Source organism: Parasteatoda tepidariorum, chromosome 6 (genome assembly GCF_043381705.1).
Source record: "Parasteatoda tepidariorum isolate YZ-2023 chromosome 6, CAS_Ptep_4.0, whole genome shotgun sequence".
Taxonomy (NCBI): domain Eukaryota; kingdom Metazoa; phylum Arthropoda; class Arachnida; order Araneae; family Theridiidae; genus Parasteatoda; species Parasteatoda tepidariorum.
Window position 1 is genome coordinate 71,394,390 of NC_092209.1, and position 15,344 is coordinate 71,409,733.

At 29.5% G+C, this 15,344-nt stretch overlaps 1 protein-coding gene across 5 annotated transcripts; it reads left to right on the plus strand.

The window, feature by feature from the left end:
* Positions 1-2,356: 2,356 nt before the first annotated feature.
* LOC107455197 (ribosomal protein LP0) lies at positions 2,357-12,760 on the plus strand. 5 transcript variants are annotated; one of them, XM_043050037.2, is made up of 7 exons: positions 2,357-2,561; positions 4,655-4,745; positions 4,823-4,998; positions 8,682-8,916; positions 11,073-11,258; positions 12,333-12,473; positions 12,554-12,760. In XM_043050037.2, exons 2-7 carry the CDS (start codon positions 4,692-4,694, stop codon positions 12,710-12,712), a joined length of 951 nt encoding a protein of 316 aa, XP_042905971.1. In that variant the 5' UTR covers positions 2,357-2,561; positions 4,655-4,691; the 3' UTR covers positions 12,713-12,760. The 5 variants fall into 5 exon arrangements, with proteins under 5 accessions (XP_042905971.1, XP_071038617.1, XP_071038614.1 ...); XM_071182516.1 differs by having other exon boundaries at positions 2,554-2,705; XM_071182513.1 differs by having other exon boundaries at positions 2,561-3,449.
* Positions 12,761-15,344: the final 2,584 nt, after the last annotated feature.

Sequence of the window (15,344 nt, forward strand, 5' to 3'; positions counted from 1 at the left end):
AAAGGGAGATGGAAAGTTTGAAGCTTTGTGATTCTTGGCTGTTCTGAGGATCAACATGAAAATATGTACTTAGTGGATGGTCCTCTAGTTAATTTAAAGATCATGGTACTAATCTATAAATAGAATAGCGCAAGAAGGCCATTAGCTTGCCATTGACAAAGACGAAGCACAGGATATGCTTAGACATGCTTCAATAACGATGAAATCAACAAGAAAAAAAAATTTCTTATGCTATTGAAATTTGGCAATGTTTAGTTGGTCCCCGAAAATTTTTTGGCGCAGATTTAACATAAAATGCCGTTTCTGCGCAGTAATGCGCAAATATACCGGTTTGGCGCAAAATGCGCAGCACTTGAAGCCCTGTAGCTTTCAAAGCAAGCAAAATTACACAGATCAAAATAAATAATTCATTATTATTCCTACTTCCTTTTGAATGACGATCCCAGGAGCACAAACACCCCTGGACAATTATACGTCTTACGCACCTTGGTTAATGGAAGTAATTTTCAAAGCACTTGTCATGGGGTCACCTCGTTTCGTCGTCTCCAAGATCAATTTTCCTACTAGAGATGAGCGGCCTCGGTGGCTTAAGGGCAATTGTCTTGTTTGTTACACAGATGGATCAAGGTCTGGTCTTAAATCAGGGGCTGGAATCTACTGCTCAATGATGATACCAAACTCCACTGTTTTTCAGGCTGAGGTCTATGCTATAATCTTTTGCTGCAGGATATGCTTAGACATAGGTTATCTGAATATATACCTATCCACATCTGCTCTGACAGTTAGGCTGCTCCTCTATCACCATCAAGGTGTAAATTCACCTTTTCATTTGTACCTTCATTTTAGTAAGACTTTATTTTATGATGTCTTGCTATATAGTTAAAATCCACACGATATTTGGCACCAGACAGAGATAGTCACATAAAATTTTATTTTAAGAATTCGGAATAAATTTTTTAAATGGCATAACTATTAGATCAGATTAACACGAGTTGTGATTTTTTTTAGAAGTATTTTTTTCAAGAAACTGAAAAAAATTTAAAATCTAAAAATGATCAGTACAATTGTTTAGCAATAAATATTAGCTTAAATTTAAACATATAAACTTAAGATAGTTAAAAAAGTTAGTTTCACCTTTATATTAACTTAATTCTGATTACTATTACAAATATTTACTTTGATAGGATTATTCTAAACTCAGGGATGAGATTAGCTAAAACGCAAAAAAATTCGGAATAAATTTTTTAAATGGCATACTATTAGATCAGATTAACACGAGTTGTGATTTTTTTTAAAAGTATTTTTTTCAAGAAACTGAAAAATATTTAAAATCTAAAAATTATCAGTACAATTGTTTAGCAATAAATATTAGCTTAAATTTAAACATATAAACTTAATATAGTTTAAAAAGTTAGTTTCACCTTTATATTAACTTAATTCTGATTACTATTACAAATATTTACTTTGTTAGGATTATTCTAAACTGGTAAAAATTTCATTAGTGATACTAAATTTTACCATTTTCACATAAATACCTTTTTACTTAAAAATGCACCTTTAAATCTAAAAATTTAAAGTATGAAAACTTAAACAAAAAGATCTATTACGTTGTTCATTACTTATATACTTTTTAATTTACTTTTTTTGAAGAAAATTTTTACATTGTCCTTTAACTTGCCTTTAATTATTTTGATAATGAGCGACAACTACTTAGTGAAATAAACACTTAAAATAGCAAAAGAGGGTTGATTAAAAATTGAGGATCCCACTTAGTTATTATATAATATACATTTTGATAAATTTTAATGGTGAGTGCCTTATCCAAACTAAATACACACTTTTCTGTGAGGAAAAAGTCTGTCCTATTTTAATCCTGGGGGGAACTCTGGTAGTACCATATTTACTAAGCACTAGAGCTGCACAACAGACTATTGTCAAAAGTCAGCGAAGCATGTCTTGAGAATGAACTGAAGACATGGTCCTCTGAAGAGAGGATTACTCCCCTGCCTAGGTAGCCAGATGACCTGATCATGTAGTAGAGCATTTAACAGTAGAACAGCTTAAAGGAGACTAATATTATGCACCCCCTGTTCCGTTGCAGGCTAAATAAAGTGGTCACACACACTCAACTGCTGCCTGTTGGAAAAGTGTCTTACATTTATCATGATTTTGAAGCTAGATTAGATAGCAAATTTTATGGGAAACTTTGCCAGGTAGTATGATAACTAATTATTTTCCTTTAACCCTGAACAGCGTAATTAAAAAAAACTGCCATTAATATTTCAGCTACATAAGATACAGGATCTCTAAGGAAAAAATATTTCTTGCTCAATAACCGTAATCCTAGACTCATACAAATTCTTCTCACCAACTGCAAAAATACATAAACATTGCAACCTTTTAAATGAACGAGGTACAGCGAGAACAGTGCACATACAGCGAGAATAGTGCAGAAAATCATTTCCTAAAAGCAGCAACTTCAACTAAACGCAACTCACTCTCCACGGGAAGAGAAATAAACGTTATTTTCTCATAACAACGTGAATTATCATCGTCGTTTGGTAAGTAGATTTTATGAAGAAATCGTTATCTTTAATAATCTTTTAAAATATGTCAATTTTTTATTTTCAATAAATGTCACAGCGATTTATGCTAATTATACTTTAAAATATATAAATTATTTATTATCTTTAAAACTTAATAAGGTTCGAAAACATTAATTTATACGATGGGACATAAATTACGTTAGATTTTCTAACTCAGAAATAGTTTGAATAAGATTAGTTTTACTATCAATCTTTTATATCATTTCTATTTTGTTTTTAGAGACTTTATTTTCTTTTGATATAAATTCAATAACGTCTTAAAATTAAAATCATAGCTGTGTACTTACATGGATTTCTCCTGATTTTTGCACATTTTAAATGAAATTCCTTATCAATTTATTATTGTACTCAGCTTATTACAAGCTTGATTAATACTGCTAATCGATAAAGTAAGTCTCATTAAAGAGAATATAACCGGCTGATTATCCGTTCTCCGTAAGGGGAAAAAAATTGAATCGATGAAGTCAGAACTGTTTAAATCTTTAGTCCATTCATGCTCGAAAGTCAGTATCAAGCCGTTAACTATTTCTTTCTTTTGAATGTTATTTTTTGTTTCAATTAGTAATCCTAACATTTATAAGGAATCATTAGTTTCAATAATAGTTAGACGATTTATTACTTTTCTCATAGAAGAATTACTACCATTTCATGTGGATTTTAGTACTAAAGATTAATATTTTTTTCAAGTAATCGCTCGTAACAAAATTATTTAAGCATCATAGGCCTCAATAACTTTTATGAGAGGTTTCTGTATGTGATCTGTGGCAGAATAATAGCTGTCTTAAAACTTCTGAGCAGCAGTTTGCAAGAAACAGATAAAGCTGGAAGGTACAAACTTGAAATGTATGACTCATAGCCACCCCTGGCAAACATCTATATGTGTTTGTTTGTTTTTTTTTTTTTTTTTTAAATTGAAAAATTTGTCACATTGGCAATTGTTGGTGCAACAGATCACATTATAGAAATTTCCCCATTATATTGTGATTATTTAGGTTTCTCCAAATTACATTAGTATTGTTTGACTATCGATATTTCTTTTTAGTACATGTATTAATTCACATTTAGTTCAATTTTTATTAAATGGCAATTTCTGAGCAGGGGCCTATCCAGGCTGAATTTACTACTGTTTAGCAGTACCTTCTCAAAATTCAACTTTAGGAGTTTCACAAATTATTTTTTCTTAAAATTTTATTTTTGTATCCCTTAAGAAATGAATCCATATTTTTGTGTTGATTTTTTAATATAATTTTTAATTTTTCACAAATTATGTCTAAATTTTCACAAAATAGGTACCTTTCAGAAAAACCTTGACAGATTCCTGCCAAGTTGTCTTTGGCCTATCAGTTGGATAGTTTAAAAAATTTATAGTATAAATATTCGTTTATATGAAGATTGAGGGTTTTCTTTTTTTTTTGTTGGATTGAAAATTGTAACTTAAAGCTTTTATTATACGTAAAATCTTCCATTTTTCTATTTTTATCATAATTCAGGGATCTGTCCAGGCCGAATTTGCTACCGTTTAGCGGTACCTTCACAAATTCAACTTGAAAAACGGTAGTTTCACAAAATACTTCTTCCTAAAATTTTATTTTTGCATCCCTTAAGAAACGATAAATCCATATTTTTGTGTTAATTTTTTAATATAATTTTTAATTTTTCACAAATTATGTCTAAATTTTCACAAAATGGGTACCTCTTAGAAAAACCTAGACAGACCCATGTAATTTCTTATTTAAAAACTTTACATTGAAGCCTGTTTTCCTAAGAAAATAAGTATTGTCAAAATAAGAACTTTTATAATTTTGCTATTCTAAAATGTTTGACTTTTTGTTATTGTTTGAAACAACTTTTAAAAATCAAACCTTATTCTCAGGTTTTTATCAGAAATGGAATATATTTGTTTTAGTTAATTTTTCCAATTTTAATTTTTGTATTTTATTGGCTCTATTTTTGTATTTAAGTTCTGTCTACGATATTTAAATCAATACCCAAAGTTCTGTTTAATTGGAAGTCAACTGTGTTGTGATTTTTTTTCTTTTTCTTTCTAGTCCTTAAACTCGAATAGAGTAATCCTTGATCTACACGATGGGCAGGGAGGACAGAGCAACCTGGAAAAGCAACTACTTTCTTAAGTTAGTTGTGAGTATTAGTTTAGTCTTTTTTTAAGTCTTTGTTTTTAAAGTGTTTTCAGTCATCTAATTCTTTAAATATTTCAGCAACTTTTGGATGAGTACCCCAAGTGCTTCATTGTTGGAGTGGACAATGTCGGTTCTAAACAAATGCAACAGATCCGTTTGTCTTTGCGAAAGCATGCCATCTTGCTTATGGGGAAGAACACCATGATAAGAAAGGCCATAAGAGGTCACATGGAAAATAATCCAGCATTGGAAAAGTAAGTGTGGTACATTAAGAATGTTATATATACCCTATTTGACAATTTCTCAGGGTGCTTTGCGTTTTTTTAAAGGTGCTCATTATTGATTTACATTTTTTAAAAGCCTATTACTTGGGATTTGTAAAAAGGGCTTTATTTTCTATCTTTTTTTCTTTGCCGTGTCGATTGCTGTTCTAAATTACAAAGATGCATGATTTACAAAATTTTCTCTGCAATATATATCAGAAACTAGTTATTTTATCATGATTATGTGAAGTTAGTGAAAATGTTTTTGAATTTTATGCACATAAACTGAGAATTTTAAGCGATAGAAAAGATTTTTTTTTTTATTATAACTTCACAGATCCTGGTTATTTTAATTTTTTTTGAAAGTGAATAAAAAAAATTGAATGCTTATAAAGTGCTTATTTTTTTGTTGAAAAATCTGGTTATGCACCCTGTTTCTGACTTGCTAAGGGGTTTTGTGCATGGAAATTTAAACGAATGTGATCCCCTTTTTTTCTTAATTCCTATAGTGAAAAAATATTTTTTCTTCAAAAAAAATGTCATTTACAATTAAAAGGTGATTATTTTTCGCAGCTTAAAACTGGTTCAACTGATGTAAGTAATTACGAATTTTAATTTAAGAAAGAATGTTAAAAATGGAACAATTATGGTATATAAATTGATATCTTTAGCTTTGCGCATAAAATATTTAGGGATTTTCACTCTGTGTCACAATTACTTCAGACAATTATAATATATTTCAATACAAAGTGAAGTAGGTGGGTTTTCTTTCCCCTTTATTCTTAACAAGCACCAGATTTAAATAAGTTGCCATGATGATAGCTTTTATTGATTATTTCATCAGGTCAGAGCCAGAAATGGCAGAACCCCCTGGCCATATGATGTTGTAAAGTGAAATTATTTGCTAATCAGCTGTCTGAGCTCAAAATCTTTGGATGAATTTTACCAGTTAACATTATATATAAGGTTCAAAAGAGTGTACAATTTGACTCATTAATTTTAAATGTAAATATATATGAATAGGAAATGTATCTCGAATAGAAAGTGTATTCCAGTCACACTGCATGAGAAAAATTACTTATGCTTATTCAAAGGTGGGATTAAAAGACTGATTGAAAACTCAGGTTTAACATGTTGAATGCCATGGAGGTCTCTGGTGACTGACACTAAGTTATTTGTTTATAGCGCCACGGGGGTCACCACTGACCCGCTACGCCAAGATTATTAGAAACACATAATTCAGAAATTTTTTTATATCATAGCGTTACTGAAATGGTTTGAAAAATTTAGTGCAATACATACTAAGAAAATAATTTTGGCCAGGCAGACAAGCCATGTGAAGTTAGCTTGGCATTCAACGTGTTAATGATATGACATCTGGGGTACTTACGCAGGGGTCTGTCCAGGCTGAATTTACTAGCTGTAGTTTCACAAATTAAACTTTAGGAAGAAGTTTTACAAAATGCTTTTTTTATTTTTGTATCCCTTACGAAACGATAAATCCATATTTTTGTGTTAATTTTTTAATATAATTTTTGAATTTTCACAAATTATGTCTAAATTTTCACAAAATAGGCATCTCTCTGAAAAACCTAGACAGACCCCTGTTACGTAAAGAATATTATGAGCATGTATATGATGTGTGTGATTCTTAAGTAATTAGTCCTATGATGATGTAATTTGCGTCGTATTAGCACTAGTCACAGAGTAAATGCCTGCTACTCTAAATGTGCTAGTGTATAATGATGATATTTTGACATCTGAGGTATTTATATAAGTATTTAATTTAAATCTAGGATATTCAATTTTGCTTTTTCAGAATTACTTGGGTATAATGATAGCATTAGGCAATGATATAGTGATTATACCTTTATTTCCTGACCCAATAAGAATTTATTGAATAATATGTCTTCTATGATTAAATAATTTTTCATCTTAGTTTGTAATAACAGAATACTTATAATACACAATTAGTGTAGGCCCTGGTTTCTCAACTGCAGACCAGTTCTGGCATCATTCTGTACATCGTTTGAAAATTTGATGTTACCTATAATTGCTGCTTTGATGACAGTACAGTACATGACTACATTAGTAATGTTTAAGTTGCCATCAATTAACTTACCTATTTAATTGTATAAGTGATAATCAGCTAGAATATAATTTATTTTAAAGTAAAGTTATGTGAATTTCAAAGTAAATGATTACAACCTCCCCTGTCCACTAAAAAAACTAAAATATTTCTCAGATTAAATAGGGATGAGAAACACTGTACAGTGAGTGATCGGTTAACGAACATAATCCATTCCAGGACTTTGTTCGTTGACCAATCATCGATTCACCATAGACTTCTATGTGAAACCGATTAATTCGTTCTGGAGACCCTAAAAATTAAATTTTAAAAAATTTATGATTTCTTAGTAAGTTTTTAAAAAATAATACGTACATATAGTCTTGCATATTAATTAGTCCTTTTCATTTTTTGCTTATAGGGCGTTGAAGAACATGTCCAATGTCGATTGCTTTTCTCTCTTTCTCAGGATTGATTTTAGTCATAATAATAATTATTGAATGACCTTTAAATTCATTGTTAATTCAAGTTTCATTTAGTAATTATCAATACTAAACATGCTTTAAACATTTCTCCTTTCAGTGATCTTATTTTGTGTTCCGGATATTTTGTCCTCCGGTTCATTATCCGAATATCTGTTCGTTGTCCGAACACAAAAATCTTTTGTGAAAGTGTTCGTTGGCCGATCACCCACTGTACATTCTTATCTATTGGTATTAGTTCTAAATCTATTGGTACTGCATAGGATTGTGATGATGATTATTTCCATGAATATTGTATTAGGTCAGTGCCAGAAATGGCTGAACCCGCTGGCTATATAGTGCAATATTTTGAAATTAGTTGCCGAAAGGCTGTCTGAACAAAAGATGTTAATCCTCAATGATGACTACATAAAAAATATATTTGAAGTGTAGTTTAACCCAACCCCTGCTGAATATTTTATTGAACTTTTTAGTTATTTCAATTAGTCAAATGTCCTGAAAATTAGGAGTTTTCTAATTTGAGATTTCAATTTCCATGTTAACTTGGTTTTATTTGGGGGGGGGGGTCCATAAAAACACCACAAATCTGCAACTTTCATAATAGTGCCAAGGGAGTGGATAATCTACATTTTTACCAAAAGTATAAACATTTCGTGATTTTGAATTAATAGTTTTTTCAGTGCTCATTGTCTCTAGTGGAGTCAATAGACTATTAAATCAAATGCATTAACTGATTAAATCTAGGTTAAAATTAAAGATGCTCCTATTGAAAAAGTAAATGGATGAAATATATAATTTTTGAAAGTTCATTAGATGACTTAGCTAGATTTTTGATGTATCGAAGTAAAATTTGAGACAGTATGTACTATTTATTTAAAATCAAAGTTGTTCAAAAATAAGGAAAGAGGTAAATGTGTGTTTTCATATTTGGGTTCTTAAATATGTACTAGCAAGCACTGTTGTCAAATATGTCTAATTACTTTTTATATCATACCTTGTATCCAGTTTTGATTGCTATGGGGAGAAAGCTAAACACTATTGTTCCATGAATATTACATTCGTTAAGCTAGAAATGGCGGAATCCGTAGGCTATATATATAATAAGCATTTTTTTATTATTCTAGGATCATTCCTCACATCCGTGGAAATGTTGGTTTTGTTTTTACCAAAGAAGACTTGGTTGAAGTTAGAGATAAGATCATGGATAATAAAGTGAAAGCTCCTGCCAGAGCTGGAGCTCTTGCTCCTTGTGATGTAATCTTACAACCACAGAATACTGGTTTGGGTCCCGAGAAGACTTCTTTCTTCCAAGCTTTGCAAATTCCAACTAAAATTTCAAAGGGAACAATTGAAATCTTGGTAGGTCTTTTAAGGATCAAAACAATAGCATGTATCTTTTAATTTCTATGATTTAACTGGTGTAATTAGTCCTATGATGATGTAATTTGCGTCGTATTAGCACTAGTCACAGAGTAAATGCCTGCTACTCCAAATGTGCTAGTGTATAATGATGATACTTTGACATCTGAGGTATTTGCATACGTATTTTATTTAAATCTAGCATATTCAGTTTTGTTTTTAAAAAATTACTTGGGTATGATGATAGCATTGGGCAATGATATAGTGATTATACCTTTATTTCCTGACCCAATAGGTTAAATATTTTATTGAGTAGTTGAGTTGAAATTTATTCCCCCATAATAGATATTTCATTGGGATGTATTTACATTGCTTTAAGGACTAGTTATTAAAAACCATGATCAATCATGTTCAGTGATCACATGAAATTTCAGCCAAAAATTTCTGTAGTCGATAGCAAGACTTTCCGTCTACAATTATCTTTAAATAATTAACATATCAGCACATGTTCAATTTAAAAACATTTTGATTATATACACATTGTTTGCTGGTTGACTCGTCCTCGAACTAATATTATCTCTTTCAATTTTACTATAACAATCCGAGGGGAATGTTTCACTTCACTTAGTATATAAAGTTTATTGGAGTCTGTTTATAATGTTTTATATTGTCATTTTCAATAGTAAAATAATAAGCCTGTGACATGACAGTTTATCCAGCAATAACCAGCAATCTTACACAGAACTTATACCTAGCATGGCATACATTTGTTAGATTATTTAATAGCATTAAACATAGTTATTTGGGTATGATGATAGCATTGGGCAATGATACAATGAATGATTATGCATTTATTTCCTGACCCGATGAAAATCATATTTTTGTTTTGATTTAAGACAGATTATACCTGTGATGAAGTAATTTGCGTCGTACAGCACTAGTCACAGAGTAAATGCCTGTTACTCATTAAGTGTTAGTGTCATATGATGAAAAACTAGCGACTGAGGTTGTCATTGTATCCTACTTGCGTGTATTTCATTGTATCCAGCTTGTATGCTCTGAGTCATTTCTTTTGAATGCCCTCAACTTGCACTGGTTCCATTTTATGTCTATTATGTTTCCTTATTGCTTTTTCAACAGTTATTTTTATGAAATTTTGCCTGATTTAAAAAAAAAAACAAGCAAAAAAACTTAATACAATCTTATAATGTGTGAACTTCGAATTTGAGTAATCACTTTTCACCATATATGTGAGCTAGATCAATCGATAAAAAAAAATTTAGGCTAGGATTGTTCTTTTTAATGAAAAGTATTTTTGAATGAATTCTAGTAATTAAAAGTGTGGGCAAATATACTCATTTTTTAAATATAAAATCATGATATGGTTCGTGGTATGTAATCATTAAGACATTTAATAAATTTTAGTCGTTTTAAGAATCTTTTATTCATTTTTTTCTGTGGCAACCCTGTATTTGGGTATGATGATAGCATTGGGCAATGATGCAATTAATGATTATCTCTTTTAGCTGACCCAATGAAAATCAAATTTTTGTTTTTATTATGATGAAGTAATTTGCGTCATACAGCACTAGTCACAGAGTAAATGCCTGTTCCTAGTTAAGTGTTAGTTGAAATGATGAAAAGCTAGAACCTATGATTAAACTTAGGATGAAAAACTAGCAACTGAAGTTATTGTATTCTGCTTTCTTTACTTGTTATTAAGAGTTAAATGCAAGATTATGATATTAAATTTACAAATAATTATTAATCTATTCGGCTCTTATCTTGTGTCTGCCTAAGTTGTGGTGTCAAAGAATTAAAATGGATGTTTAGTTTGATAACCACAACTCTCGGGCCTTTTTTTCTCCTCCAGGTTTTGTTAATCACTCCAATTCTGTTAATAAATTTTAAATATGCCTTTCAAGTTTGAATTTGTATGATTCATGGAGTTTAGTATTTTCTGAACCGAAAGGTTGAAGAAAATAAATAATCCTGAAATTTTTTTATTTTTCTATACAAAATTTCAGGGGATTTTGCTTTAAAACTTAGCATGATTCTCTGTTTAATTTTTATTTGATAAATAGTATCCATTAGTTTGTCAAGCACTTTTTAAAAAATTATATTAACTTAGTGTTAATTTTGAATGTATTTTTCAGAATGAAATTCATTTAATTAAGAAAGATGATAAAGTCGGAGCTTCTGAAGCAACTTTGCTTAACATGTTAAACGTTTCTCCCTTCACTTATGGATTAAAAATACGTCAAGTATATGATTCCGGCACTGTATTTTCTCCAGAAATTTTGGACATAACCAGTGAAGATCTTAGAGCTAAATTCATGGAGGTCTGTATAACTTATTTTACTTATCTAGTATTTAAAAATTTTGTGTGATTTAATGTTAGTGATATTAAGTAACAAAAAAATTAAAATGAATTGATTATTTGAATGTTGATGGATAGGTTGTTATGTAAATTGTTTGTTATGATGATACTTTCGACGAATATTGCATTAGGTCAGTGCCAGAAATGGCAGAACCCTCTGGCTATATAATGCAGTATTATGATATCAATGGCCAAAAGGCTGTCTGAACAAACAATTGTTAGCTTAAATTCTCTGATTACTTTCATTCGTTTTAATTTAATTTAAAGATCTTAGATTGAAATATTGAACGTTTTTTTTAATTATGTTGGAAAATGTAAATTTATAACATAATTTAAAACAAATATATAATTATAATTTAAACATTTAGTTATTCTATACTTGGCTGTTATTGTGAATGTTTTACTTCGAAAATAGGTAGAATGCATGGAACATAATGCATTAAAATATAGCACATGCTTTCCTAAGTCAGAACTATCAAATTTTATGCTGAGTTTTAAATTCTTTTTTTTTTAATTATTGTAATTATTAAAAAATCAATAAAATTGTTACAATTATCACTTTATTGCGTATAATAAAGGAAGAGTTTTAAAATCTCATCGAAGTTATCTAGTAATGGTGTCAACCCGCAATGGAAGAATAGACTTTATGAACTATAGTGCACTTCCTTATGCAAAATTTGTATTATTGTATTTAAATTTTGAGATTTCGGTTTTCTTTAACGTTTTAGTTAATGACCCAATTTTTTTTTTTTTTTTTNTTTTTTTTTTTTTTTTTTTTTTTTTTTTACAAATTATGGCGATAAAACGAAATTATCTTGTTTGTTGTGAAGAAATAAATTTACAAAATGGGAGAAAATAAACAAATATTTTTTATACATTATTATAATACGAAATTACTGAGTGAAATTATGAGTAAACATAATTCGCAACATTTCAATCATATAGTCTTTATGTTCCTGGTATCTAGAAGAGGATGTTTGTCTTAATGATGGTTACTCCTAATTTATTGAATTCATGTGTCTAATAATTTTTTTAGGGTGTTATGAATGTTGCTTCAGTGTCATTGGAGATAGGATATCCAACATTAGCATCTGCTCCTCATTCTATTGTGAATGGCTTGAAGAATCTTATTGCAATTGCTGTTGAAACTGATATTACATTTGAAGCTGCAGAAATGGTATCTAAAATCCAATCATTTGAATAAATCAAATTAGTTTAGGCAGTATTTCCTTGACTAATTAAATTTTTCTTTTACAGTCTAAAGAATTTTTGAAAGACCCATCTAAGTTTGCATCTGCTGTGGCTGCCACATCTGCAGCTGCTCCAGCAGGTGGTGATTCTAAACCTAAAGAGGAGGCTAAGAAAGAAGAATCAGAGTCAGAAGATGACGACATGGGATTTGGACTCTTTGACTAATTTTTTTAATGAAACTGGAAGAAAAATAAAAAGCCTTTTGATACTGTCTGACTACCGTTTTTTTCCCCCTTTGTTTCTTTTAGTACTTTTCAACACTTATATATCTTTTGCTTGTCTGTAAAAGAATCGCCAGTTAGGAAAAATCTGTGTGTTGTAAGAAAATCGCCAATGATTTTACTAGCTAATTTTGTTAGCAAATATATTTGCCCACTGTAACTTATTCAAGTGATTTTTCTATTAATCTTAGTAATATTGAAAAAAGTATTTACTTGCCTCTGTGCTAAAAAGTAGCTAATTTTCAAGTGTGTGAATACTTTTTTTTATTAGAAAAATTAGGTGGTCCAACCATTCCTGCTCTTAAAGAAGGAATTATTTGCTCCTAGCTAACAGCAATGTATTTTGTATTCCTAGCAGAGCTAAGACCTTGTTTTGAATCAAACAAAAGATATCGAAAGTTAGTTTACTCTTGTCAATCGAATATGAATGCGTTCAAACAGGATTGCGTAGGAGTGAACAATTTAAAAGAATAAAGTTTTAAAATACGATGAAAAATTGCATCGTAAATTTTGTATTCTCATTTTTTTTTTTTAAACAGTTGAAAGTAATCTCGAAGTGAATGCCTTTTAGAAGCAAATTTTAGTAAAAATTCTGCACTTCAATCCCCGTAATGATTTTCATTCATCGTTTTTAAATTTATTCTTGAGCAACAGTATTTTTACTTTTTGACACGCTTAATTTACGCCTATTGTACCGTTAATCGATGTAATGTTTAGATTGTTTTTTCCGCTGTTATTGATATTCACGTGGGTTTCAAATATAACAATCAAGGCCGGATTTACGTATAAGCTGTAGCTTGGGGCAAGTTTTATTCGGAGCTGCTGCCCTATGAAGCTCATTATAATTTTTTTTCTTTACATTTTCGGATGCTTTTTAAACTCTAATCGAAGTGTTTAAAAATATAAAATAATTGTTGACTATACACACTTTTTATGTAAATAAAAAGTAAGGTATTAATTTCTTATTCCTTATACTATTTCTAAATGAATTTGGTATACTTAGTTTAATTGGTTTTATAAAAAAAATTTATCTGTAATATTAATACCTATTTAAAATAAGTGTAGAAGTCAAAGTGTGAAAAAATAGCCTTATTTCCATGATTGGATTTGACATTCAATGCTAAGGGCCATTTTTAGTATATATGTCTAAATAAATAGTGCGAAAGATTTAGAACACAAAATAACGCACGGAGAAAAAATTACGACACTTCTCGCAAAAAAGAAGAAAGAAAAAAACAATTTTGGTAACGGAACCAAAATATATGGTATTTAAATCATTCATTTGGTATTTTTTTTTGTTCACAATGCAGCAGTTTATCGAAAATTCAGGTTTTTAAAATTATAGCTCTTATTACCACACATTTAATAAAAATGCAAAAGTCAAAAATAAAATGAACCGAATTAGTGATTATTATGCCATACTCTAAGGCAGCGGTTCCCAATTATTATTTAGGCTTCCCCCTACGAAACCCTTTCTTACGATTAAAGTTTATTAAGATAATTGTGAACGTTATAACCTAAAAAAAGACTTTTAAAAATATTTAATTAGAGGAATGAAGTATTTTCATTGTTTTATCATTAACAATCTTAAATAAGGTTTTATAGCCGATAGTTAAATTTGCAATCCTTGTGCTATATCTAGTCAATTTTGAATTTATTTTTGGTACATATACAAAAGCTGAAAATGAATAAGATAAGCCGAATTATATGTTACTAGAGTATGAAATTAAACTAGTTATGAACGCTATACAAATTATAATTTAGAAAGCATTTTTCTTTATAAAAGAATTTAGTTATTTCATATTGATTTGAAAAGTGCGATAAAAAATATTAATGTAATATTTTATAAATGCTTATTTTTTTCCTAATTTGATCAACATTCAACACTTTTAGTTTTTAGAAATATATTTTCATTTAAAAAATGCCATTTCTATTTAATTGGTATTTTACTTCAAATAATTTAATAAAGGAAACAGAAAGATTATATACGATATGATTTATATGTTGGATCAAAATATAATCAGAGATCATAAAAGAACTAACTAGAAGTTGTAAAAGTATTCATCCCCGGTTGTAAAAAGTACTAATTCGCTCTAAAACCATTAAGTTCCATAGAAAACAGTTTGGAACTACTTTTCTAAGGTATCGTGATAAAATTAAAAAATTTAACACATTTACTACCGAACAGCATGGCAAAAAATTATGTTAATTTCATGAGAAGTCATAACCAGATCAATATTGAAAAAAACTATCCTGTATTTTAGTGTTCTCATAAATAACGTAAATTTTACTATATTCTAATAGTTTTGACCATACTTTTTTTTTCTCAGTGTGGTCAGTACCATGATTCACATTTCATAAAAGGTACTGTATTGTCGCATGCAAACAGATATTTTTTCTCAAAATTTAGGAGAGCCTTCTATTTTGACACCTCAAATTTTTTTTAAAAAACTTTTTTTTTCGCAAAATTGAAAGGGAGAAAAACACGAGTCTAAAAGTTTTACATCAAGAACAAACATATCCAGAAATTTTCGACAAAATCAAGAATGTCAAGTATCCAAATGACTTAATTTATT